We start from the raw sequence: 26,819 nt of genomic DNA on the forward strand, positions 1-26,819 counted from the left end.
AGCGAAGAAATGTGCGCGATTAAGTATTAATCCGTCAACCGAGTCCTACTTCTCAGCCGCAAAGCTCGAACTTGCTATATAATCGCTTAAAACAGTGGCTTATCGCAGTCAAATAAATTGCGAGTTAACGAAACGATTTATTCGACCGCGCGAGTTTAGAATTAAAAATTAAACCGGACGTAATAACACGCGATATATCAATTTGTGCGGAGGGAGAGTATTAATTAAACGCCGAAATTATCGGGCCGCGTAGATAATTTTTCGCAGTGAGACGGCAATAAAATTCTCCTTTCCGTCGCTCGACAATCAGTTGATTACTTTACGTAATTACCATCATGAGATTCCGTGACTTAAAAGTATTGTGGAAAAAGAAAAAAAAAGCAACGTTAACTTTAAATTATCCTGTAATTGTTTCGACATGTCAACGCTAAATGTATTCGATTGCGCGTTCGATTGTAATTATTTTAATAACGTATATATATGAGCTTTACGATGCGAATACGTGAATTACATACGCGATCGCGAAAGCGCACATTTAAATTTCATTTAATTCATGACGAAGCGGCGGAGAGAAGGGAGAGGAATAGCGAAAGAAAGATTCGTGGCACACGTATTGCGAGGTTTCTCTATCGATTGACCTTGCTTCCGACAATACTTCAAATCTGTAAGAGGCACTCCGCTTCAGTGAGTCAATTATTTTTAACCAAGTCCGAATTTTCGTTCATACCTTGAATAAACCTCTCCCCTTCTCTCTCTTCCTTCCGGCCATTAAAAAAAGAATTAAAAAACACTGTGCCCTTTGAATCTACGTGACCGGCAAGTCAGGCACAGCCGTCAAAAGTGCAACACGGCAACGTATACATTATAATTTAATCTCGAAACATTTTCACGTTTTAATCCGCAACGAAAGCACACACATTTCAAGCGAAATTGTTTCAACCGAGCATTTACTTTGAGACATTTTAAAAGAACGCTTCAAACTCCGCTAAGCAGTTTGACATTTTGTCGCTGGGCGATTTAATTTCCTTTTGTGTCCATGAACCTGTCAAATATGATCGATAAATAACGGACAAGATGAATGAGAATAGATGACGTGACAAACACAAGCTCCCTTTTTTATCTAAAAATAAAAATTTCAATTGCAAGTGATTTCACTTTAAATTAATATTCTATTATCAATATTCGATTCTTTTTTTATATTATTAATATTTACGGAAGATTGCGTTGTTAAATAATATAATTAAATAATTACGATTAAAACCTCCGATTCCATCATATGAATACGCTAATATGAAGAGAGAGAGAGAGAGATAAAAAAAAAAAAAAAAAAAAGAAAAAAGAAAGAAAGAAACTTTAAAACCATGTAATTTATTTGTGTCTACAAATTAATCACTAAAAGGCGCTGGTGAAATTAAATGAAGAACGCATTAGATGATTTTTATTGCCATTCGATACAACAATATGTGATCCTATGTATAAGCGATGTGTATGCGGGCATATTTATCTGGCACGCATAAATTGTTACGTATATGCGAGAGGCTCTGTTACATGAAACGAGTATGCAACAAGCACGTCTTCATTAACAAATCTCTCGTCACGAACGCACGAACGCCATTACATCTTTATTCATACAGGGTCGAACCGTCATTGCCGATGATATCGCATTAAAAAAAAAAAAATTCAACGGGAAACGTTTCACCGATGCGTTCTCTTTAATTGCACTCTTGTTCCGCGAGATGTTACGCGTCGCGGAAAGAAGAGGAAACGGGGTGGAAAAGGGACAACGACAGTCAGCGAGATTGATTTATTTCGGCATATTTGTGCAATATTCGAAGAGATTCCTTATAGAATAATTATCAGAAGCACCCGGTTATCCAACTTCACGGCTAAGATTCGCACACTCCGCCGGCTGTCCAAAGTGTAAACTTACGCAAGACATTAACTATTTCATTACCGTCCATTGTTGCTGCAGACGGGTTCGATATTCCTGAATAAAAATCACCAATACAAATACAGTATTGATATGTATATATGCAGATGAAAGTTAAACTCATTCGTCTTCAGAAATACTTACGAACAATTCTTAACTTATTGCGTGCGTATTTCGCTGTTGCTAATTAAAATACTAAATTAAACTAAAAATGTGATATTTAAATCAGAGACGGAAAATATAAAAACATCAATTTGTGAGATAATAAAATTTGCTAAAATTGCCGGATAACTTTTTCAATTAAAAAGTCTTAATTAAATTTATTACAAAATATTTAATTCAATCGAATAGAAATGCGTTAAAATTCCAGAATTAATTTTTTTTCTCTCTGATTTAAACTTTTTTTCGAATGTCGAAATAATATTATACAATGTACATCGAAGAAATTAGTACGCGCAATGATGGATCATCCCGAGCGCAAGTTTAGGGATGATCCGAGGCGGTGCGTCCACTTCCTGATTTCGCTCTCGCTCGCAAAACTCGCAGGAAGTGCCGCGGCGTGGCCTGACAATCGTGTCGATTGTTAATGCACTCTTATCTACATGTCACGGCATTAAAAAAAAAAAGGAAAAAAAAAAGAAAAAGAAAAAAAAAGAAAAAAAAATGGAAAAACGTTGCTGTCACACGTATGCTGTCGGCGACAGAAGAGATGTCGTACCAGATAGTGCATTTACAGTATTCAGGGCCCGTGTAAACGCGCATCTGGCACGAGCCCCAACTGCCCTGTGATCTCGTATTGGCTCGCTTCCGCTCGATTCGCTCTCGTGTACTTTTTTTTTTTTTTTACTCGTTAATCACTACAGTCTATCTCTTCTCCCCTTTCGTCTGCACTCCAGTTTCACCCCTGTCGATGTTGCAACGGAGTCGCGCTATCTCTTACGCTACATAGGACATACGAGGGAAACGCGTCTCGTTGACAAGTAAACGTCAAATTCGCCGTCAATCTCTACTTTTTGCGCGCAGCGTTAAAACTGTTAACACTTATGTAACGACGCTCGTCAAGAGTCCCGCGATTACCTTCTTCGTGCAATTGGACTCTCGCCTCGCGAGGAGCTCGATGGTGATCGCGACGTATTCGAGGGGACCGTCTAAAGGGATCGCGGATCTTTTCCACGGTGAAAACGGACGGCGATAACGCGTTAAGGGTTTCTCGGGCGTGTGCACCAGTGCCGTTCAGAAGGATGTCAGCTGATGCTATTTTCCCCCTCGAAACACGAAACGAGAAGAGGACGACGGTACTAATAATAGCAGCCACTGTCCCCGGTGCCACGACGCTCCGACGCGGCGTCGGGACGCGTTTCTTCGGCGTCGTGCAAGCGCGATCCGTTAATGCACGTTGACAAGAGTCGACGCATCTTCGCTCGATGCCTTCAGACAGCTAATTCTTTCACAGACGGCGCCCCAAGGACGTTGCCAGTCTCCGATTAACGATGACTTTTTAATTGGAACCGTGCCGTCTCGTTTCGAGTTCATTTCGAAATTAATATGAAATTAAATCCCCCGAGATGTTCCGCGCGGGATATTTTAACTGCGATCGATTTAATTAATCATTCAATTAATCACGGGCAAATCGGAAAGATTTATTTATCACGTTTAGAAGAAATATAAAGAGCTGGCTGGCGAAAGGAATTATTTCAACGTCACCGTTTGTTTCACTTTTCGACCGAGAATTTAATTTATTTACGAAAGCTCTCTCTCTCTCTTTCTTTCTCTCGCGATTGCAGATATCATTGTCTTTGATTTATACTGATTTAATATCGGCAGGGGAGGGAAAGGAGGTGCGGCGCGATAAAGAAACGATTATCTGTCGTCGATTATTTTCCAACTCAATCACGAGATTTCACAATACGACATTATGCATGTGGAACAGAGTGGATTATCATACCGCTCGCGTTTGTTGCTTTCGGGGCCAATTTCGATTCGCGACTCGTCGAAAGAGCATATTGTCTCGTTGCACAATTCGCCCGGGATCCGTATCAGCGGATTATTTGTCTATATATCGGTCGATATTGAACGTTCGATATCGCGAAACAATGAGGCAATCAATCTTATTGTGCGGCTCGGAATTAGAGGGAAACATACTCCGCGTTTATTCGAACGCGAGACACTCGTCCTTTTAATTATCTGGGCCACGAAGACGTCAATCGAGTCCGCGACCAATTCCAACTCTCGCACAAGGTACCGTCGTCTCGTCTCAACGTCGCCAGCTTTTTATTTCTTTCTTATTTATTAATTTTTTTTTTAATTTTTCTGCGCGTTTCAGAACACGCGGCGCGCATCCGCGATCGACGCGCAATCTCCGGGAGTTTAATTGTCGATTTGATTAATTCCTCAAAGACCTCGTTCACCGACGACGGGCTGCCGAGAGGCGCGACCGACTGCCGCAAATAAGCTGTTGGCGAGCGCACTTTGAGACCCGTCTCTTTTCCGCCAAAGTCGAGAGAGCGACCGCAGTGCAGCGGCGTAGCCGACATCGATTATCCCTCGTGATTAACTAGCGGCGACTGCGGTGGTATCACGAATGTGCGGCTGCTGCACCAGGGCAGCGCGACGCGAGAGGGAAGGAGGGGGAGGGAGAGGGCCAAATGCAGTCGATCGGCGGCCGTTTTAGACACGCGGAACGACGGGTTGCACAATCGTGCACCCGTGCCGACCTTGCCCGGTTCCCGCAACAGGTGTATCGCGCGGGTCCAAAATTATCCTGGCGCGGCAGGTGACTCCGTTTGACCGGTCGCGTCGTGACCTTCCGCGCGTAATCGATTGACGTCGATCGGCACCGCGGATCCCTGGGTGACGATCGGACGCCGTTCGCGAGATCCGAGAAATCGGCCGCGAGACCGTGCGGCCGAGGAATGTCCCCGCGAAAAGAGCCAGGGGAGACAATTGCAATTTGCAGGCGAGCTCGCACTGGCGCGAGCTGCTCTAGAGCAAATGGCGTTACACAATCACGACCTTGGACCGTGAACGCGGAATTTTATCGTGCCGAGTAAATCTCCTCGCTCGCGGAATATAAATCGATGTCGGACTACGTGCAGCGCGCGTCCCCGTCGATTATGCGTCCGCGGCACCGATCGGGTTCGACTCCGACCCTTCAACGACCCGCACCGTAGGCAATTGTAGCCCTGAACGCGCGAATAGACACTGTTTCAGAGAGAAGAGACGCCCGAGACGAGTCTTAAACTTGTCTCCGTCGGTTCGGAGGACCCGGGGACTTCTCACAGCGACGATTTTTTTAACGCCAAGGCGATACGTGACCCTCGGTCGACGTTGTACGACAATTCCTCGGTGATCGCGTGGAGGAAGGCACGGAATTAATTATTATATATCGTGCGTGTCATGCGACTCGCGGGCGATTCGCGCAACGACTAAACGACGGCTAGAGCCGCTCGCGACTAAACCCGGCCTAGAGCAGAAGCGCGAACCAGTGACTGCAGCGGCAGCGCTAGCCGCAAACAGGCAAGCGAAGTAGAAGTAGAAACGATTCCCAGCCGCAGCGGCCGTTATACAATCCGGCGTGCGTGCGGCAGCGGCTCGGCTCTCTCGTTGCTCCTTTAACGAACACGCGTGCCAAAAGCGCGAGATTTCCGTAAAAGATGGAACCACCGGGGCTATGAATAAGCTCGATCATATAGAAGCATATTTTGATATTACATAACTTCGCGGCTCGACGGTATTTCGATACCTGCGTAAGAGAAATCGATCCGACGGATCGCTCGATAAAATTAACGCGATTGATAGAAATTTAATTGGGAAAAGTAGATCAATTGACTTCGGATTTGCTGAGAAATGTACGCGTGTTCTAAGAAACTCGCGTGCGCTTTTACTCCGGTATCAAATACGTTAATTAACCGTGCCGCGGAGAAAAGCGTGTATTAATCATAAAAAAAAAAGAGAGATACGACTCTGTGCGTTCTCTAATTTCGCGACAGGTCTTGCCGGAAAATGAAACGCTTGCAACTGGACCGTGCGCGAGTTAAGACAAATCGAAATAGAATACGAGGAACGGTCTTTGAAGAGCGAAAGAAGAAAAAGGTAGGCGAGACAATGGCGGCCACACGCATGGTGGGAAATCCAAAGCGACGCTTGCTTCGGCGGTAACGATGTAATTGGACCACTTTGCCGTTAAACGAGCTTAACGATCGATTCTGCCGTGCTACCACGATCCAGCACACCGTGCCTTTCACGGATCTTTCCAGTCCGATCGACATGACAGATCGTCGTCACCTAGCGCCGCTGTTAATAGCGCGACACGTGGATCTTTCCAAGGATCCGCATAACTCGGCGACAAAAAAAAAAGAAAAAAAAAAAGACAAAGATAAAAGTCAAATCAATCGATCGGCACGTCTCTCTCTCTTTCTTTCGGTGTCAACGAGTCGCAGGATTACGTTCTCCAAGAGCGACACTTTTCCTCTTAAAACGCGTAATTTTGGACGTTACATCAAACGCTTCGCCGTCGAAATTCGCCGAGAGTTCGGATATCGGCTCGCGGATCCGTGTGAAGATTCGCGACGTTGATCCCGATGCTAATCTCACTATCGACGCTAAGCACCAGCTAACCATCTATAATTACACGCCGGAGAGGCTCGGCGCGGAAAGAAAATACACGCGGCGGGACCGCACGACGAACTAGGCGCGACTAACGCGGATGATCCGGATAAGTGGCCGCGTCGCGCGATTATGCAATCCCGTGGCCGAAAAAGCTATGCCAAGATGCGTGGCGCTGGGCCACACACGCCCCATCATCCGTTTAACCTCGAAACATTATCGCGTAGCCAGGGAGCTCGCGAACGTGCCAGGGACCGGGGTTGGTCCCGTTATTATCGGGGTTGCGAAAAAGCCCAGGATCACTTGGCTCGTGTCAAGCGAATCTCAATCGCGCCGCGCCTGTTCGCCAAGGATGATTTTTCATCTCCACCGCGTCGGGCTGTTAATTTATTATAATAATCGCGGTCTAAGGTAATTCTTTTTTTTTTTTATTTTTTATTTTAATAATTATCGCAAAAGTTTCAAGTTAACCGAGACAAACTGATAGACTCGATTTTCTTCCGCAATTTCTTTCTCTCTCTCTCTGTACGATTTTAAGTAGATTCCTTTCTCGCGTCTATAACGTTACAAAATGCGCTCAACCTTGACACGATATGTTGTTACATACGCTACGTGTATGCTACATTATCACATTAATAAATTAACATCAAAAGATGGAAGCGAGAGACAAATAACCAGCAAAAAACGATTACTAAATGATTATCTGTAATTTGAAGTACTTTGAAGAGAAAATAGAACATTTAAAATATAGATAATGTCTCGTTACAAAATCGATATTTAGAAATACAAAAATTAAAAAATTGAAATATAATTCACCTGTCGTTGCGAGGTAAAAAAAAAAAGGATCCTGGAAAACAAGTTTCTCAAGAAGCCTATGGTCCTAAGCGACTCGGGTAATCCGTCCGAAAAAAATTCAGCCCGCTTTACCGAAATTTCGCAGCCGACGGGTATCGATCCGCGCGTGAAGCCGATCGACGTACGTCGCGAACTTGGACAGAATCACCCGCTACTCTCTTTCGCGGACTTTTACGCGGGATATGGGTCACTCTACCGAAACGATCGATTCGCCGCGCGTTGACTCGAGGAGGATGGACGCGTCCAATAATGAGCCCATGCTCGCGCGCGGAGTTTCCGCGGATCGCGACCTTCGTCGCGTTGTCGCACGTATAATTGTCGCTAATTATCGAGCGCATGCCACCGCGCACGCACGTGCACTTTCGCGGTTTAATAATCGAGCACGTCGTAATAACGGCGAACGCCTCGCGGTACCGCGAGTTCCTTCCGCGGTGTAACAATAGCCCCTCCGCGTTTCGCGTCAGAAGGTGCGCGTCCTTTACGTTACTTAAGGACGATCAATCGAGACTGGCCGATCCTTGAAAGCGTACGAAAACTCAAGCGTGCCCGTTTCCTTCAGCGGGCTCGATTTATAATCGGCGGCGCGCTCTCGCCTCTTGATACAACAATGTGCGATTAAGTGAAAAATGAAACTTACTCTGCCAGTGCACAAATGACGTCCCCGAACCGTTGCGGCAAGCAAAGGAATAAGCGACATCGTTAAACGTCAATGCGATTTTTTAATGGATAAAGAGTGAACATTCAAATCGGGTCGATTATCTTTCAAACGATGGTAACTTTGACGTAAAATGTGGAAGCATGCTGTCGTTACCTCGGATTTTAAAGTGTAACGTGGTACTATAAGCTAGAAATTGATAAGAAATATTTGTAGGTCAACGTAACGAAATGTAATAGTCTACGATATCAAAGTACCGTCTGGAAAGGCGTTAAAACATTTACGACATCAAAGCATTGCGCAAGAAAATATTTTCAGTAAAAAAAAAAAAGAAAAAAGAAAAAAACGAGTAGCGATGGAATTTTCCTTGTGATAAACAGTTCCAGTAAAAAAAAAAAAAAAAAAAAACTGGCTAGTTACGAGCTGTTTCATAGAAAATTATAATTATTAATGAAACGAAACAACGAATTTGATTTTCGTTAAAGAAGCAGAAATACTTGGATGCTGGCTAAGAAGTGCAGAATTAAGTAATAGAGATTCTCAATGTCGGCGCGTGTAATCGCGCGAAACGTGGCTTACGCAAACAAGCGCGTTAATTCTTAAGGTGCTGCGACATGGGCCGTCCTCGGGAATCCGCGGGCGCGACGAGGAGAGTAACGTGGAGCAAGAGCCAGCGGTGGAAGAAGAACGAGGAGAGAACTGAAGAAGCCGAGTCGAGCCCCGCGACAGGTGGGTGGCCGAGGGGACGACGAGGAGCGCAGCGTGGCATCTCTTCCTCGGGCAGCGGCGGGTTGGAGTAACCCAGGGTCGACTTAATCTTAGACAGCTACCACTACCGCATCGTCGCGAACACTGTTACCCGCGGTTTTACTACCACCACTACACGCAGGCGAGTTGTGGTCATCGCGCGGAACCGTCATTCTCGTCACCACCGAGAAACGCGCGAGGGCGACGCGACACGTCGCTCGGCCCGACCTGGTGTAAACGAGCCTTTAAGCCTTGCCATCTCGCATCGCGGCGAACGCGACAGACACGGCACGCGCGACGACACGACGGCCAGGAACCGGGGAGCGCGCACCTGCGCGCGCGCTGCCCGCACCGTTTTCTCGGTCGCGGCCCGTTTGTCCCCGTCACGACCGCCCCTTGCCCTCCACTCGATCCCTTCCTTCCGTCCCTCTTCTCTCGCGGTCGAGCGGACCCCCACCCGCGCGCGCGCGCGACCGGGTTCCTCCGGAGGGGTCGAGGAGGCACCTTTTGCCTCGCACCCCCCCCCTCCTCCCCCCCGCGCGCCACTCCACCTTCTCCTTCTGTACACCTCATCCTCCTACGCCGCTCCAACACACACGCGCACTCGAGAGAGTCGATTATCGTTCGGAACCGGGAGCTCTCCTACTACGCGGTGTAACGAATGAAAAGAGAGAGACAGAGAGAAAAAGAGAGACGCGATAACGATGGCGGCTCGGCCGTCAAACGCGAGCACTGATTATGTAAGAAAAGAGCAAGGAAATAAACTTGACGTGCTTCGCAACAGCCGCGCGCGGACGAATTTGCATACTACAGTTCTTCGCGCTGACTATTATTAAATGCCGTTTCTCTTCGTTTTCCTCGTTAAACGTCGCTCCAGAAATTGTGTCGCGTGACGACACGATTGTTTATTATATAAAATATGCGTGCGCGGAGGCGTGAGAGAAGCGAACGGGTTTAGCAGAAGGCGCCGGGCGCGGAGATAACTTTTCGGGGACTAGTCGAGCGTTGCACCCGAAATGATCTGCCCCGTTATCTGTTGATGCCGCGATTACGCATCCCTCGCGTCGCGAAGTCGTTCTTATCGCCGCGCGCGTCGGTGAACGCCGCAAGACACGCGCTCACGCAGGATTGACGACGCATTAGTCAGGCTAAATATCATTGTTATGTAATTGAGAGCCGGTGCACGACGCGCTACATGCTCCTCGGCTACGTCACTCGGTGCAGCGCACATAACGAAGCTATTCTTGGTCCATCGTCGTGATGTTTGAACGCGGTTAATTGATCGTACGTCGCGTACGTCCGGAATAATTAACAGCCCTTTCCCTGGCAATGCAAAACGCACGCTTCAACAGTCGGCGGGGAATCGCGGATCGCCAAATCGACGAGGTAAAATCGAAGGATTTGGCGAATGTTACGCGCAGCTTGGCGAGGGCACGAGCGAAAATCAAAAGCGAACGTCGCTACGCGCGGGGGAATTATGTAAAAGAGCCTCTTCCGAGAAGCGGAATTCCGCCCCGCTGTCGAGGATTAAATCCTTCGTCGTTCGAGCGCGAAGCGAGCGCGGAAACGAATTTATTGAAAATCACCGATGGAAATAATGGATTGACTTTTCGCAGGCTTCCGAAAGGTTTAATAACGCGCTATTGTTTCAACTTTTTGTCCGACGTGGTTGCTCGAAAGGGTGCTACAAATCAAGTCTTTTGACGCGCGCACGCGGTGCTTGGTAGCCGAGGGCCTTTCCACTCGTATGTCGGACATACCGCAAATGCGAAGAGTGGCTGTAGGGGAGTTGAAGCAACACGTGGCGGTCGGGGCACGTAGCCGCGATTGCTCGGCTGCGAAGTCTGTAACTATTGCACGCTCAATGTCACGGTTTGCACTATCACGATGACGTGCGTAGATACGCGGGGCTTAAAAAAAAAAAAAATATATATATATATACAGCAGCAATAACATAAAACGTTGATACGTCGCGACTGCAGCAGCGATCTACATAAAATAACTTGCGAGAAAATTCTATCGCGATAAGTTAGAGTTTTGAAAATAAACGCGAAATGTCAAAAGCGAATCATTTAATTTATCCTCGTTCGTAATTTGATAAAAAAAATTCTGAAAGCACGAAGCAGAGAAGCATCAAGATAACGAGAACGGGGACAGGAGCGAGAGTATCGATCCGAAGAAATCAGCTTTTACTCTTAATCCTGTGAGCAGCGGACATAGAGATACGCCCGTGTGCCTGCCGACCTTGAGCGATATTAATTAGAGACAAGATAAATTTTCAAGTCTAAGAACGATTTCGCGCCCAACTAATTAAACTGTTACGCAAAGATTATCTTTCGTTATTAGCAGACTCGCTGAACTAGAACCGACCGATCCCGACTACAAATTATACATTGCGCGCGACACGAATTCGATGTAATAATTTCAACGGTATATTTTTTTTTCCTGTCCTAGATCAGAAAGAAATTGAACTTCGTTCTTTTTTTTCCTTTTTCAAGATTAAAATTAATTCGGCCAAACCCGCTGACTGTGTCATCGCAAAGAAGAAAAGACTAATTTTCGTAGCGATTCTTTTACGGTAAAATGATATTTCGCAAGATTACTTACTACGTGGATATAGAACGAGAGCAGCCAGCTGACCTTCGATCAACCGAGAAATCCCTCGACCCAAATGATGTCGGAAGTCGGCTACGCGCAAACCTGGCCTGGTTGTGAATGCAACAACGTGGACTCTTCCGCGTGTTCAGGGAAAGTGGGGACGCGAGAACGGGGTCCCTGTCAGGGGTTGACCTAATTCCACTCACTAGGTTAGCCTCTGACTGTCTGACCTTTCCCCAGGAGCGGTTCCGGCGAGGATGCGCGCGCGAGCGACCGTCGAAACTAGAGATCTCTAGTTTACTAATTTAACGCGCACACATATTTACACGCATTTGTCGCGGCCTGACCCGTATCGCCTGACAGGCCGGCAAAAAGATGAAATAAAATACGACCGAAGTCCTAGTCCTAAGACTCGCCCGATCTCTCGCATTCCCTCTAAATGAAACCCTCACGTTCCCGTTTAAACCGCGCAATCGAATACATAAAACGTAGGACCGCGCGTAATCACCAGAATATTTTTATTCAGACGTGGGTTTAAAATACATTCCAATTTTCGAACCTTGTTTAAACAGAATTATTCGCGCAACTGCATACCGCCTGTTGTTAGTTTCAATATTTATCCGCGCGTTACAAAAAGAACATCGCAATCATCTGGTATCTCGGGCGAGTAACTTTTTATAACCTAATTTAAATAAAATGGTAAAAAAAAAGAAACAAAAACAAAAAAAAAAGGTAAAATGGCACGGAGTCACCGAAAATAAATCTCTGAAACAATCCGAGCTTGATGTTCGCAACACGTGCAAGCGGAAAAACAATGCGGAATCGAAAGCGGGAAAATTGTAAATGTGGGCATGGCTCGTGGCAAACGGGCGTAGGTGTGCGCGAGGGAGGTGTTCGCCAGGCAAGTGTGGGCTGACTCCGAGGGGATAAACGAAACTGGGTCACCCCTGGGAGCCGGAGAGAGCCTGGCTCGCAACCGGGAGGTGAGCCTGCGGAGTGTTGGCGGCAACGGTGCAACACCCACAGCGGTATCGAAGGAAGGAAATTACCTGCCCAGGAGCGTCCCTCCCCCTCGATTAATTATCTTCCGGCTAAGCTCTTACGCTAAAGTTCAAACCCGCGGTAAACAACTCCCTCGCGCATTATTACAATACGTCGCGAAATGTTTTTAATTATTTTCCGCGAAATAACCGCGTTTAATTCCCGCGACGCCTCGCGCGGATTAAAAGACATAATCGAATTAAATCGGCGTATTTAAATTATATATCGCGTCGAGTTTTATACGAACGCGATTCAATCCGCCGACGCTCCGGAACGGCTATTAAAATGAGAATGCTCGGTTCAACCGCGAGATATTTTAATGTGCCGCAATTTAGTGGACTCGGGCCGACTCCCCTTTCGCAACGAGTGACGTCGGCATCGCAATTTAAGCGCTCATGATTGGGTAGAGCCAAAGTATCGCTCGCGAACTTTATAACGCGGCTCTATTTCGTACCAAGTTTTAACGTCTCGCGGAGTTAAAGAATCGACGACGGTTTACAAATGAGCTCGGCTGATCGCGAGAATAGGCTGCTTGATGTAAACGATATACGTCGCGGATCTGTCGTTGATCTAACAATAAGTATGCATTTCGTCGTGCGTCCGTTCGCGAGCGAGGAATTCGCGAAAAGTAATTCGAGAGAGCGCGGCGAAGCGCAGCGTCTAAGAGAATCAAATCAGCTGTTGATAAACACAACAACGCGGAACGTGATTGCGTAATACGTCAGGCGTTACGTGACGACGGGTATGACTCTCTTCCTCTTCCCGCACATTCGTTGTACACGCGATATATTCACAATCTCTAGAGTACAAGGCAGCGGGAGAGGAGCATTGCGAAGAACGTGGCGGCACGATAATACGGGTCAGTGCGGCAGCCACTCGGAAATGCAGTTTTCCCCTCCAATCTGGCTTGGAAAACAATTTTCTCGCTCGAATTCATTAGCGTAAAGGGATTAAAATGAGAAATTTTGGTGCGCGCGGGAACGGCATTACGTACCAGAATTAATCTTTCGCATCTCGTCTCGCTAAGTATCACGGTACGGTAATTAACAGCGAATTAGGAGCGCGAGGTATTCAATTTTTTTTACGCATCTTCAAATAATTTAGAACTTTAATATCTCATTAATCCTCGTATCTTTAGTCCTAACGTCTAGCAAAATCGTCGGAATAGTCAAAGGGCTAAAGCATAGTCGGTATCATGGTCGTAACGTCGCTTTGAACGTATCGCGGAGCTGCCGCGAGACTCTCGGCGCGTGTAACGCTTATCGAAATCGCGCTGATACCCGCGTAAAAGAAATGGAAATGCATTTTCCACGTCGGCTGCCAAAAATGCAGAACACGCCCCGCGATTGCGCCTCGCGGATTTTACGTAACGCGCGACGGCAGTTCCGTGACAATTTTATCCGCCCGCCCGAGTTTTCTCGCTCGCGGCGCAACGTCGGATGACGTGGCGGTTAAATTTTCCGCCGCGTCGGCTGCATATAACGCGCGCGCCGCTTTCCGACACGGTCCTGGGCACTGTTTTCCAGCGAGATATTAGGAGGCGCATGTGTGACCGTGGCAGACGTGAGTCACAAGGAAGAAAAGCCGAGACATGTTGCGCATATGAGCGCAATTCAGCCGGTGCGGTTTTACCACCTACAGGCACTTAGACGGCAGCGCCGCGAGGTCGGAGAGAAGAATTTTAACGCGAATTTAACAGACGTATCGAGACTGCAATTAGAATCAATTCTACGTAGAGAGAAGATTTAATTGAGCCCTCGTTCATCCGCGGAGGAAAAAAAAAAAATTAAATTTTGCCGAGAAGAGAACGAAAATTCAAGCTACAGATATTTAACGATGTTTCCGAGCCCGGTGGATTACGTATTTACGAAAGAATTTCCAATCATGTCCCGGAGTTAATAACGCGCATCGTAAATTGTAAGCGCGGCTGCGACCGAGATGCCTTGATCATTCGATTAGCAAACCGAGTTTACGCTCAAGAGAATATCGCGGAAAATATGTCGGAAAATCGGCCAGCGTGGAGCTGAAACCCCCCTTCAGGTGGAGGGAGATATTCTCCTAAGCTCGGTCCCGTCAGCTGATTGGTCGTACGGGCGTCAGCTGATTTTGACAGCCCCGGGACGACCTTGCGCGTCCTAGCCGTGGTATCGACCAATTGAGAAATGCTGGCACTATGCGCACGCGTCTGCACTAATCCTGATCAGCTGACTCTCACGGACTCCCGCATCCTCGACGAGATCGAAGAAATATGCGCTACAGGTTCTACCGCGACGCGAGACTCGCGTCGATAATCTTTTTGATAAACCGCCGAATAAAAATTAGAACGGCACGTTCGCACTTCAATTCCGATAAGGAACACACGACGGAGAACAGTTCTAAATCAAACGACGCTTCCGCTTTGCGTTGCCGTCATATTTCGAGAAATTATATTAATTTATAGAGACGTCGATTGGTACAGTGACTCACGGCGAAAGTTCCCGGGCGATTCGCGGCGTGAATATTAAGCGATCGCGCGTAAATAATTGACGTAATTAAAAAGGGGCCGAGTTAAACAATTAATTTCGAGTTTCGAATTTCTTTTCAAAGATCGCGTCGCGGCAACGGGGTGAGAGAGCTGCACCTGCGCGTTGCCGATATCGCCGAGGCGGCATTAGCTATATTCATTCCGGGGTCTCGAGCTACCCCCGATCAATAATTCGTTCCCCAGCTGTCACGCCCCTCGTAGACGAGCGAGCGAAACGGACAAACAAATTACAGTGGTAACGGAAATTACGCTGTAACTAGCAGTTCGACTTTATATTATTTCATCACGTTTCGAGCAAAAGCCCCGATGAGTCCGTAACAACTGCGATAATTTCGAAGCCAGAGAGCCTAAGTTACCTGCAAAACCTGAGATGTCGACCTTCGGCGTATCTTTTTTTCCCACTCTCGATTTGCTACAACGAAAATAAGATCTGCCCATATTGCGGAATAGTTAGCGCCAGCGTGTGTGGCTTCGGAATATTATTTAACAGGCGGATAAACATATGCCGCGATTGCAAATCCACTAGAAACGCCATCTCTCGAAACGGGACCGAGGCACTCTTGTATTTATCTCGAATCAAATGATAATCATCACAGCCAGCTTTCAATTATCTACAACTCGTATTGGATTCAGAGTAGAAGCTTCTCGTGGCGAGTTCGCGTCACGCGATGCAAATGATAATTTCTTTTAATGATCAAAGTGTGTATAAAATGCGAATAACTGATCTAAAATGCAAACGCGAAGTCTCAAGACTATTTAAAAATAAAGCGCGATGCGTATTTTCGTGACGATTTTCAGAAAGACGTTTCGTTCGACTAACATTTTCTCCAAGAAAAATTAAAATAAAGTAAACGAGCGGAATAAATAAGACCAGATAAGAATCGGGAAACTTGACGATTATGGGAACCTCGCGGTAATCGCCGCCGACGTGACTTCGGGTCCAGGTGTGCTTTGTTCCAGGGCGATCTTTTTCAGCGATTGCTCTTGACATTTGACCGCCGGGTTGCCAATGCCCTCAGAAAACTGAGATACCACCAGCTGTGTTCACCCGCTTCATTACCTACCGAGTGAACGCAGAGTGGCTCCCTGTCCTCCGAAAGCTCTGTTCCGTTGATCTCCCTCGTCCGGGTGCTCTTACCGACCGTCTGATAGCGCATAATCGTCGTGCCACATCAAGAGGCATCTCCTCGCGCAAATATCCGCCTCGATCCATCCACACTTGAGGCCACGGAGCACTCGCGTTGCTTCTGCCGAACGCGATATCTTCTTATCATTCGCTATCCTTCCGCATTACATTTTCATCGCGCGAGGTTCCTCGGAATTCCCACTACCACGATTAGAGGAACGATAATCGCAAAACGCCGTTTGTAGCGAACGAAAGGGCTCTCTTCTACGCTTTTAGGAATATTAACAACGAGATATTTCCCGACGTGAAACATTTTCGGGATGACACGGAGACACGCGCGGGCTTCTTTGTCTTTCATTAAGAAATTAAAATGATAACGGCTATAAGCTTATTGACTCAAATGCTCGTTAAATGTATAATGAATGCTAGAAAATATATCGCCCGTGCCGTCTGCGACCAAATGATCAATTAGAAAAATACAGTGGAGCTGCCAAGACCAGCGTACAAAAACAATTACCGCGCATCGTTAACAGGCGTGTAATGTAAGCTCGTCCGATTACGCATGACGTATTCCAATACTTGACAACCTTGACTCGGTGTGTAACGTGCAGCAGTCGGGAAGTATAAATCTTGATCCTCCAACATTTAGTATCTCAAATTCAGCCATATACATTAATGTATACACTGCGTTCTATTTTTTTTTTTTTTCTTTTGCGTTCAACGAAGATATTAATCAATAATTTTTACTCTTTAATTAACGAATATTAAACAAGAAATTTTGATCTCTTTTAATTTCATTAGGCTGAGAATATCCAACGGACCAAAGTCGTTCAGCCGCTCACTACTCAGATGCTCGAGACAATGCGACGAAACATCGACTGAACTTCCCTCTTATCGGATTGCAAAATACATGAGAATTTTGCTAACATCCTAAACCACACAAGACTGAGATAACATTTTAACCGCGACGGAGATCGGCCGCGCATCGTACGAGCAGCAAACTAATCGAGACACGTTAATCCGAGCATATTAATGCGAACCTCGCATAGAAGCGCTACGAAATGACGTCGTATTTGATAAAACGCTTCCGCACTTGTGCGTAGTCGATTTAAAGCACCTAGCAAAAGGTTTAAAGACTTTAAAGCACACGTTATTTTATTTTTTTTTTTCTCTCTCTCTTTCTCTATCTATTTGCTCCTTCTCCGTCCCTCCCCGTCTTATCGCGGCGTCTTCTCTTCTCCTACGATCTGCGTTCTATCTTTAATCACGCCAGCACAGCGCGACGGCACGTTTTACGCGTTCGTCTTGGTACAACCTGCGACGAAATCAGCAAAGGCGACCGATGCGACCGACCGTTACGGCCACGTCCCAAGGTTAACGCGATAAGTCGGTCAAACTGCGGGGTTATCGCGCAATTCCGCATTTCGTCCGACACGTTTAAATGGAAAACCCAACAGTCGCGTGCAACAAAGCTTCCAGGCCGACCGAAAAGCGATTTTAAACGGTGGAGATCCGACAATTTTTATAACAATAATGTTTGCTCGTTGCGTATTTTTGAAGATAAATTTAAGTCGGTTCGCGGCGCTTTTTTCTTTTTTTTTTTTTCTTTTTCTTTTTTTTCCCCAGCAATGGAATAGTCGACTGCGTTTGAAAAAATAGTGAGTCCATAGTTCATGAATGACGAGGCTAAAAATGGCCCACCCGATGACGCACTATTTCGGCGTGCTCGACCAATCGTGCCAAGGTTTGGGCAATTGCGTATCACGTAATTCACACACAACAATCTTGGCCTTACCGTTATTCGAATTATCGCGTTATCCGTAGTAATTCTCCGTGTGGGTAATTTCGCGTGGAAATTTTTATGCGTATCAAAAAAACAAATTAAAACATCGCAATATAACAAATTGAAATTATTTAACCAATTCGCTTGCGGAATAATCTTATTTATTTAGCCATCCGATTAATTAAAACGGTGAAATTTGCCTCGCTTAAGTCCTTTGCCTTTCCGTCCTACTAATTGCATGGAAATGCTAATTACCGCCTTCGCGTTTCGGTTGAGAGATCTCGTTTAGAGCGCTAACGCGACGACAACGGAGAGCCAATTTTTCTATGGGCGGCAATAGAAAGTTGTTTTCGGAAGCCTCGCGGGCTTCATTGAGAGCGTTTGGAAGCGAGCCAATAGGAGATCGCACAGCAGAAAGTTTGTCGCACATCGGTGTGTCGCTCGTACGACGTCACGCGTCGTGACGTGCGTCTGTGCGTATACCCGATACGCACCGTACTAGTGGGCATAATTTGTAACTCTCAGCGACAGCGTTTTTATCGTCGTGAAATTGTCATCGCGCGGCTTTTTCGCCGTATGTTATACTCGCGTAAATATGTCGATAAGAGTTACAAAATAAGGGTGTACAATCCGAGCAGAATAAAAGTGACGCTAATGTGCACAAACAATGATACACAATCGATAATGCTGCTCTTTGTAAAATTTATTTAAGAGTTGCTTGATATAGAAACAACACAAGGCAGTATTGCGTACCGTGAGATTGCAGTTCTACAGAATTCTGCTCGGATGTTGTAAGAAAAATAAAAAAAGTATAGATTCGTTTGCACAAGATTGTCAAACAAATAAAAAATTGATAACAGACCTTAAGATTTATTAATTAATAATAAAAAAATAAAGATATCAATAATGATAACTCTATTTAAGACACGTTCGTAAAAAAATATATTTAAAGAAATAATATTACTTTCGGGAAGTGCAAACGCATCTTTGACTGCCGGGTAAATGGCAGAATCAGTCTGGAAGGTTTGCCTTCGATTTTTATCTTCGTGTCGAAAATTATAAATTAATTTTTTTAAATATTACTAATTAACTTTGCTAAGTGCAGGAAATTATATTTTTCAGAGAGATGAAAGGCTGATTTCTTCCAGACCGATTTAATATGCTTGATAAGAAGAACAAGTACTTACAGTCTGCTGCTGGGCTCGTTGTTAGCCTCGTCGCCTTCGATTCGGTACACCTTGCCGGACATGACGTACTCAAAGCTGTCTGCCCTGGAACCGCCCTCCTGTTCCATAGGATTCCACTCGTTACCGTCTGGGTATCCATCCTCGCGCAACGTCGTCGCCAGCACGAGGCGGAATTTGTCACCTGAACAGATAAGGAGATACTTTGTCACTCGCGTAAGAGATCCAGCCCGTTCGCAGACAGCAATATCTAAGGTAAAATAATTTTTTCTTTTTCCTAGCTGCAAGTTTTATGTGCGGGAACCTGTAAATCTTTATATACAAAGTCGAAGAGAGAAAAAAAAATAATAAAATAAAATAAGATGCACGAGAAGCTCGTTGGCGACTAGATAATGGCATATTTTATTCGTGCCGGATGTCTGCGCTTCGTCGCAGGATGATCTCGATGTTTCTCGGGCGCAAAAAAAAAAATTCCGCGGACAAGCCGTGCGATGACGGAATATAAACGGGTCCAATAATAGCGTTCGCGCGAATGCATCGAAAACACATCGCCGTAACGCGATTGCATCAGTCACGTTGCATCCGCTCGCTGGCGGGTGCTGCCTAGATTGCGTAAACTGACGGGATCCACCCTTTTCATCGTGCGCGGAACGTTATTTCGATAAATACGCGGCCCCGTCGAGATGCACTTTGCGTCTCGCTGCGTCAAGTGCACTTCGTTGAACAAGACGGATGCGATTCGGGATCAAAAGTAAATGCAAAATTCGCAAAATTACGAAAAAGCGAAATTAATCGAGGCAGAATACACGTCAGAAGTAAAACATTTCATATTAACACAAATAAGGTTTCTTCTCTTACACAATTAAATTTTTGTTCTTAAACTGATTAAAAAAAAAGAAAAAAAAATTAATAATTAAATTAATTAGCTTTAAATCTCCAGTTACGAAACTTGACTCGCACGAGCAAGCGGAATCTCGCTAATCGCAGGTAGAAAGAAAACAAGATTGGCAGTTCAAATCAAATCACTATCGTCAAATCAAATTAATTTAATAGGATTTCGATATCCCGATCAATAAAATCACACCTCGCGAATTGCCGAAGGTACTTTCCCATCCTTCCACCGCATTAGACGTGCACGTATCGTCAAAGTAATATTTATTTCGCTTACGCGAAGCTAAATTAACCAAGCGGACCGAGGCGCTTCTTGGACTGCAATATTAATAAAACTGATACGAACAAAGGGAAAGAAGCTCGGGACAGGGTCGAGCGAATGCAGGAAGCGGTACGAGAAGCGACAAGGAAGAGGACGAGAGGAAATTGCTGAAAGGAGGTCGTTGTATATAGCATAGTGCCGAGCGAAATTGGAACGGCTAAAGGAAAAGAAAATTGAACGAAGCCGCCCTGAAACAAATGCACTTTAGCACGCTTTGAAGTTGGTCTCCATAAACCGCGACGCTTTCATCGTAATTGTAAAGTAAACGATTGTAGATCGCGTGCTCGTACGAAAAACCTATCGAAGATATTATCTGCGCGAGCGGCACAAAAGCTACGTGACGAAACGAAACGTTCGACGTCGCGGCGAGTCTCATTGCAAAAGTTCAAGCCACCTTATCTGGTACGTCTGCCTACGTACGCAAGGGACTCACAATAGACAATACAAATTGCGCGGACGAACCTTGGTGCGCGTCCAACTTCTGTAGAAGGAAAAAAAAAAATATATATACGCGAGCTCGCGGGCGGGATTCGCGGTTTTGCGTCACGAAATAAAGCGGCTGGCTATAAAGTCAAGCTGTGAAAAAAGAAACTCGAATTAAAAGCAATTAAGCTTCATCGTTTCTAGTCGACGTTCGGAGATTGTCGTAAGAGAGATCTCGAAAGAGGTATCCGTGATTATTGCGACGCAAATCGCACTTCGAAGTGAAACGTTCCGTGTCCCGTGCGCGATCGGCCAGCATGAAAAATTGTTCGCTCCCACGCGAAATTCCGGGCCGGGAGCAATATGTAAGAAGCTCCGGAGCACAGGGTCAAGGTTGGGCGCGCACCAGCGTCAGGTGCAACGGCGGGCTTTAATCGATACTACGTCGTCGTCGTCATTGTGTCGTCGTCGGCGACGCAGTCGTCCCCGTTCAGTAAATATTAAGGGTTCCGCGGAGGTGTACGAAATTTTAGACGGCTAATCAATCACAAATCTCTGCGAAATTCATCGCAATTAATTCTCTCGTTAATTATTCATATCGTTAATTATTATTATTATTTTTTTTAATAAAGGCAAAATAATAAGCAAGACTAAAATCGCGTGCTGCGACCGCAGATTCTTTACTTCCGTTCGCCGACGATTAAATGGAATTAAATGGACTTAACGTGTCGAAAGGAGCTCGCTTTCGCGTGACACAGAGAGATAAATGGCTAATTTCGTCGGTACTATTATCGGGACGAGCTCGAGAGCGGAGCGTTCAATTGATCTTGCCGCTCTCCGCGAAAAGTAGGTACGTGAGCCGGGCTTACATCATAATAGTGCTACAACGTAACAAAGGCGGTTACTGTAGATCATCCGGTCGAGCGTGGCGGCGGTGATATCTCTCGCGCTTAAATTAACCCTCATTCAACCGAAACGCTGTGCCCACGGATGGATATCAGCTGCTCGCCACTCGTCGCGAAGTTTTTTTACGCTAACGGCGTGACGGCCAGGCTATTTCAGGCGGGCAGATCGCACGAGAGACTCGGGGAACGATGCTCCTTGCTCTTTTCGATTTCTAATTCGACGATCCTAACGGGAGCGTAAACAAAATTACTGATTGCGAGACTAATTATGAGACTGATGTATCGCGAAAAAAAAAAAGGAAAAAAAAGAAAAAAAAAAATGACGGGACAATTGACTCGAGTGTCCGCCGCACGCGCAACGACGATACGCAATATCAATCACGCTCCAGCGGCCAATTCAACCAATTAAGGATCGGTTATGCGGAACCGGAAAGAGGACGAGCCCCAAGATCGCGCGCGCGTTCCACGGCGGTGACCTTGAGAGAGCCGCGGCGGCTTCTCGCGGGGAGGAGAGCCTCCCACGAGATCGATAACGCGTGACAGCGCGCGGTCGGCGGCGATATATACATACGTACGTATTCGCACTGGAGAGGGGGGAGAGAAGGGGGGTTCGACACAACGATGCGGCTTACCTCGGTACGGCGCGGCGCGGCGCAGCGTCCGTCGGATCCTGTCCGAAATCTGCCGCCATCTTGGCCCGTGAGGCGGTCTCGGGACGGCGCGGCGCGGCGCGGCGCGCTACGCTCCTTCCGCTGGACGGATCCATTCGCGCGACCTTGCCGATTTTTCTCGACCGAGCGGAGATCCTCACAGCATCACAAAATCGCGACGCTACCTCGGCCGCGGGCACTACGCGCTCTCCTCGCGATTCGCCGACGCCCACGCGTCGCCGCTGGACGACTTCCCGGTTGTTCCGCGAGGTATCCCCGCGTCGCGGCACTCCGGCGGCCGTAAGCCCGTTCAAAATGTCCGCTCGCCGGGACGAGCGTCACGCGCACTCGAGCGCGGCCCGCACCTGCGGAGCCCTGTCGTCGGCGGACTCGGAAGACGCGAGAAACGAAGGCGAGCGCGCTCGCGGACTTGTCCGTCGCGTCGCGCGTCACGCACGTCACACCGCGTACGCCGTTCGCGCGGAAAGGAAAGCGGAACGCGTTTTACTCTCGCTGTCGTTGAGGAAGAAGCGCGACGTACGCGGAAAGAGGGACACCGGACGCAGCGCGGCGGGCCGCTCTCGTCGGCGCTCCACCTCGAGAACCGACCGAGTATCGCGCGCACTTGCGACCGACACGGTTGCGAGTCGTGGCCGCTTTGACCTTGGCATTGAACTTGTGGGCGCTGGGCGCGGGGCGAGGCGCGCGACGGAAGACCTGCGCTCGCGGAAGGGACTTCGCCGGAGTGGGAAAACGCAGCTGAGCTGCGGAAACGAGGGCCCGCGGGGGCGAAACGGGCGGGCGAAACGAGAGGCGAGGTGAGCGGAGGCGCGAGGGGCGCGATATTATATAGTGGGAGGGAGATTGCGTCATCTCGCGCAAGCCTGAACGCCGCGCGTCAATACAGCGCGGCGAGACTCGCCTGCCTGGCCCTTACGGACTAACCTTCCCGCCGCGCGCGCACATATGCACGTACGTCACGTACTTATACTCGAATACGCACACAGCTTCACCCAATTATCCGTATCGAATACGCTCCCCCGACAAGCGAGTTGTAATTTCGGACTAATGCGTAAACAATCCAATTTAAAGTACGTAAGATTCGGTCGCGCGACATCTGCATCTGTTAATTACACCTTCGTCATCGTACTCCACTATAATTAATTTTAATTTTAATTTTTTTTTATTTTTTTTTTTTATTTTTTTACTCGTCACTCCTCGTTGTGCGCGAAACGGAATTTATTCGGCCGACGCGATCGCAAGCTTCCTCGTACCCCCCGTATTTGTAAGAGCAATTTCGCAAACTAATCACGTAGACTCTTCTTTATCACCTACGCGAATCCACATGTTTACTTTACCAAATGGCACAATTTGAATTCGGAACGTGAAAGGCGCAAAGCTGATTTTCCGTCTCTCTTCGAGAGCCCCTGTTACGTCAGTTCCACGAGAACTGGGTCGATCTAGGAAATGTATTTTGCGCGACTGAAAATTGCGGGGACGGGTGGGCTTGATTCATAAAAACGGTGGAGTTTCGCCCTGGAGCTGCCGAAACGGTCGCATTAAGACCGAGCCGTAAGCGGAATGGAAACACTTTCGCGAGACACGGCGACCCGGCAAACGGCAGATTATATCTTTCTGTTAAAGTGAGGCATCGTGGCCCTTAGTTCGGGCCAACTTCGCCAATCGCTGCAGCCGCATCAGTAATCCAGAGGCGGAGCCAAGACCGAGCCTCGAAGTCGGACTCGGTCAGCGAGAGTTTCCATTGGCGAAGTACAGAGACGAGGAAGCATTAATCGCGCTACTCCACGGCGAGACGCAACGTGCTCCGCTGCAGCAAGATGGCCAGGCCGGAAGATAAATCGCACGTCATCGTGTCTTCGGCATAACCGGTGCGATCGCGAAAAGATGGCGGGTTTGGAAAAAGGGAACGCGCGAGGGAAACGTTTCCGCACACGCAGGGCATCGGATTAATTCGGGGGATAATCGCGAACCGATAAGAACCACGGTGCAGTCGCAATCGTTCGTTAAATTAAATATCGCGACGTAAAAATAGAATTTCGAAAGTATCGACTTTTTAATTAAAAATAAAAATTGCGCGTTGATTGCTTGGAAAGTATGATTGGAATAGAAGATTCGTTAAAATTTGCATACGACATAATCTTTCTTTTGTTGTAAGACTTATTTTCATGTAGAGTTTTATAAAAATGTACGCCTGAGAAATGAAGATAATATATTGTGTATATTAATTAAATGCATTATTTAAATTCCATGTTTAAGCAAGAAATCGGAAGTGCCACTGGCGAAATCTCGAAGACACGCGAGAAAAACCAAAATTATGATATCTTACAGTTGCCAAATAATATTTCGAAAGATTATGTCCGCGCATAAACGCCGAACTATAATTTTGCACGTCGAAATTCGAAGCGATAAAGGTCCCACGGGACGTATTTCGATAATTAGGAACATATCTAAAAACAATCTGCGCAAAATTCTAAGAATATTAATTACAATAACATATTTTCTTCGCGGAAAGAGATTTAAGATTGATATAAAAATTGCTTTAAATAAAGCGACCCACGAAAAAACTTCTGTTCTTCATAATTAAACGTCATGAAAGGGTTCTCCTTCGCAATTAGGCGAAAAAAAAATTTTTTCAAAGCTTTATGCAAACAATACTTTCCATGCAAACGCGTACGTCGTGCACATATGAAATATTCGTGAATAAAATGTCCTTCGGTGCAACACAACCGAGGCAGAGCGCGCACAAATCATTTCAACGTTCATTACCGCTCATTTTAATGTGACTTTTCGAACGTACCACCTTTGAAATCTTTCAGACACACATCGCGTCCGAAACGAGCTTTTGCTTTCAACGCGTTTGAGGGTAATTAAAAATAAAACAGAATCGAAGAAATGATTTTTTTTTCCGCGGTACGAAAAAATACGGAAAACTGATGAAATACGATGGTCGTAACTCGCTCGGAAATTACTACTTTCGTGCGCGTCCTGGCATCGAAATGAAGAAGCAATAGTTTTTACGAATATATTTTTCTATCCCCCTAACAAATCGAATCTTCCAACAATAGTAATTAATTAGCCAATCATTCGGAAAACTCACCCAAGTCCATTGGATACAACCAACTGTTGATGTCCAGGATAAGATCCATTTTGAACGATTCCGATTCGCAATGGAGTCTGCTCACTGAAACCCAGAAAAAAAAAATTATTATAAAAAACGCAATGTACAACATAAGATTTTAAATAATCAACCGTGCAATATTACGGAGTTAATTAATATTGCTATGGAAGAGCCAAGGTAAATTTTTTTTATTTTTGATTATATTTCTCTAATATTAAAAATATCTATTATCTTCGTATTTATAATTAATAAATTAAACACGTTTCTTTCTCTTTTTTTTTATCACCTCGCGTTATCAACGCACATCAGCTTTTAATATTTAATTGAAACGAAGTAGTTGCACTTAATTGTCGGGAGTCGCTTATTGCCATATCGTCGCTTGTTCGAACGATAATAATGCCGAGTCAATTCCGGATTCGATAATGAAGAATTCTTGCGCGATGCTGCGCTACCAATTAAGATTATGCGCAAGCCAAAAAAAATAATGCGAACTCCGAGAGGCAGTCCGTCATACAATTACTGTACACGAGATAAAAGTGTACTTTTGATAATACTTTAAATGCAAAATTATTAATATAAATATGTATATCGTTGCATAAAAAAAGTAAGTACATTACGTCGTCGATCCTTTGAACGTTTTGTCACGTATGGCAATTTACGTCTTTAATATTTTACCAAGAACTTCCAAAGTTAAATGGTAATAAAAATGGTTGAATGGTTGAAATATTACTAAGAAAAGATCATTTAATTTTGCCTCTGCTGTCTGGCACTTCTCGTATATTTCTAATCTTTTTTTTTCTTCTTATTTTCAGGTTTAAATTTATGGCAAAGAAACTGCACCGCCCGGAGTTCGTAATAAAAATACAATTGTGTTTCAGAGAATTCTCAATGTGTAACGCTAGATTAGATAAGAACATTGTGTTACACAAGAACAAGAGTACTACATTTACAAATAAAAAGTCGAAGTCGACAAAAGAGAGGGATCTTTCATTCGCGAGCACGCGGCGAGACGGCAAAGTCTTTTGCGCGTGTCCTCTTAGTTCCGATAACAATCGATCCTTTTACAAGTGTGACGAACAATTGGATGATCGCGAATTACACGCGTCGCGCCTCCGACGGGCTTATCTCGCCGTGCGTGTGTCCTTGAGATCCGAGGTCTCGCATTCGATATTGATTTCGTCGATGTGTGACACTGCCCGCACCGCGACAATCTAATATTGACGTGATATCATTCTCACGCGACACAACTGATCTCGAGGGCCATTATCGGCACCATAGATTAACGTCGATGAACAATGAAAGGAGACGTACATCTATCTATTAAAACCAGCATCGCAAGCTGGTCCCCGACTCATTACTTTTCACAACGTGACGTAACCTGATTTTTCACTTAAACGCATTGTGACTCGAACCAATCCTCCCACTACCATTGTCTATTTCG

General features: G+C 46.0%; 1 protein-coding gene across 3 annotated transcripts in view; it reads right to left on the reverse strand.

Moving 5' to 3' along the window:
- Rpb8 (DNA-directed RNA polymerases I, II, and III subunit Rpb8) overlaps positions 1-26,819 on the reverse strand; it is a 39,830-nt gene that overhangs the window by 1,229 nt on the left and 11,782 nt on the right. For all 3 annotated transcript variants that reach the window (XM_070656298.1, XM_070656300.1, XM_070656301.1), the window contains 2 exons: positions 25,358-25,441; positions 19,052-19,232 (listed from right to left, as the gene is read on the reverse strand). In XM_070656298.1, coding sequence (XP_070512399.1) covers positions 19,052-19,232; positions 25,358-25,441 — 265 coding nt within the window. The remainder of the gene's footprint in view (positions 1-19,051; positions 19,233-25,357; positions 25,442-26,819) is intronic.

This window comes from Cardiocondyla obscurior, linkage group LG05 (assembly GCF_019399895.1).
Source record: "Cardiocondyla obscurior isolate alpha-2009 linkage group LG05, Cobs3.1, whole genome shotgun sequence".
NCBI classification, from domain to species: Eukaryota; Metazoa; Arthropoda; class Insecta; order Hymenoptera; family Formicidae; genus Cardiocondyla; species Cardiocondyla obscurior.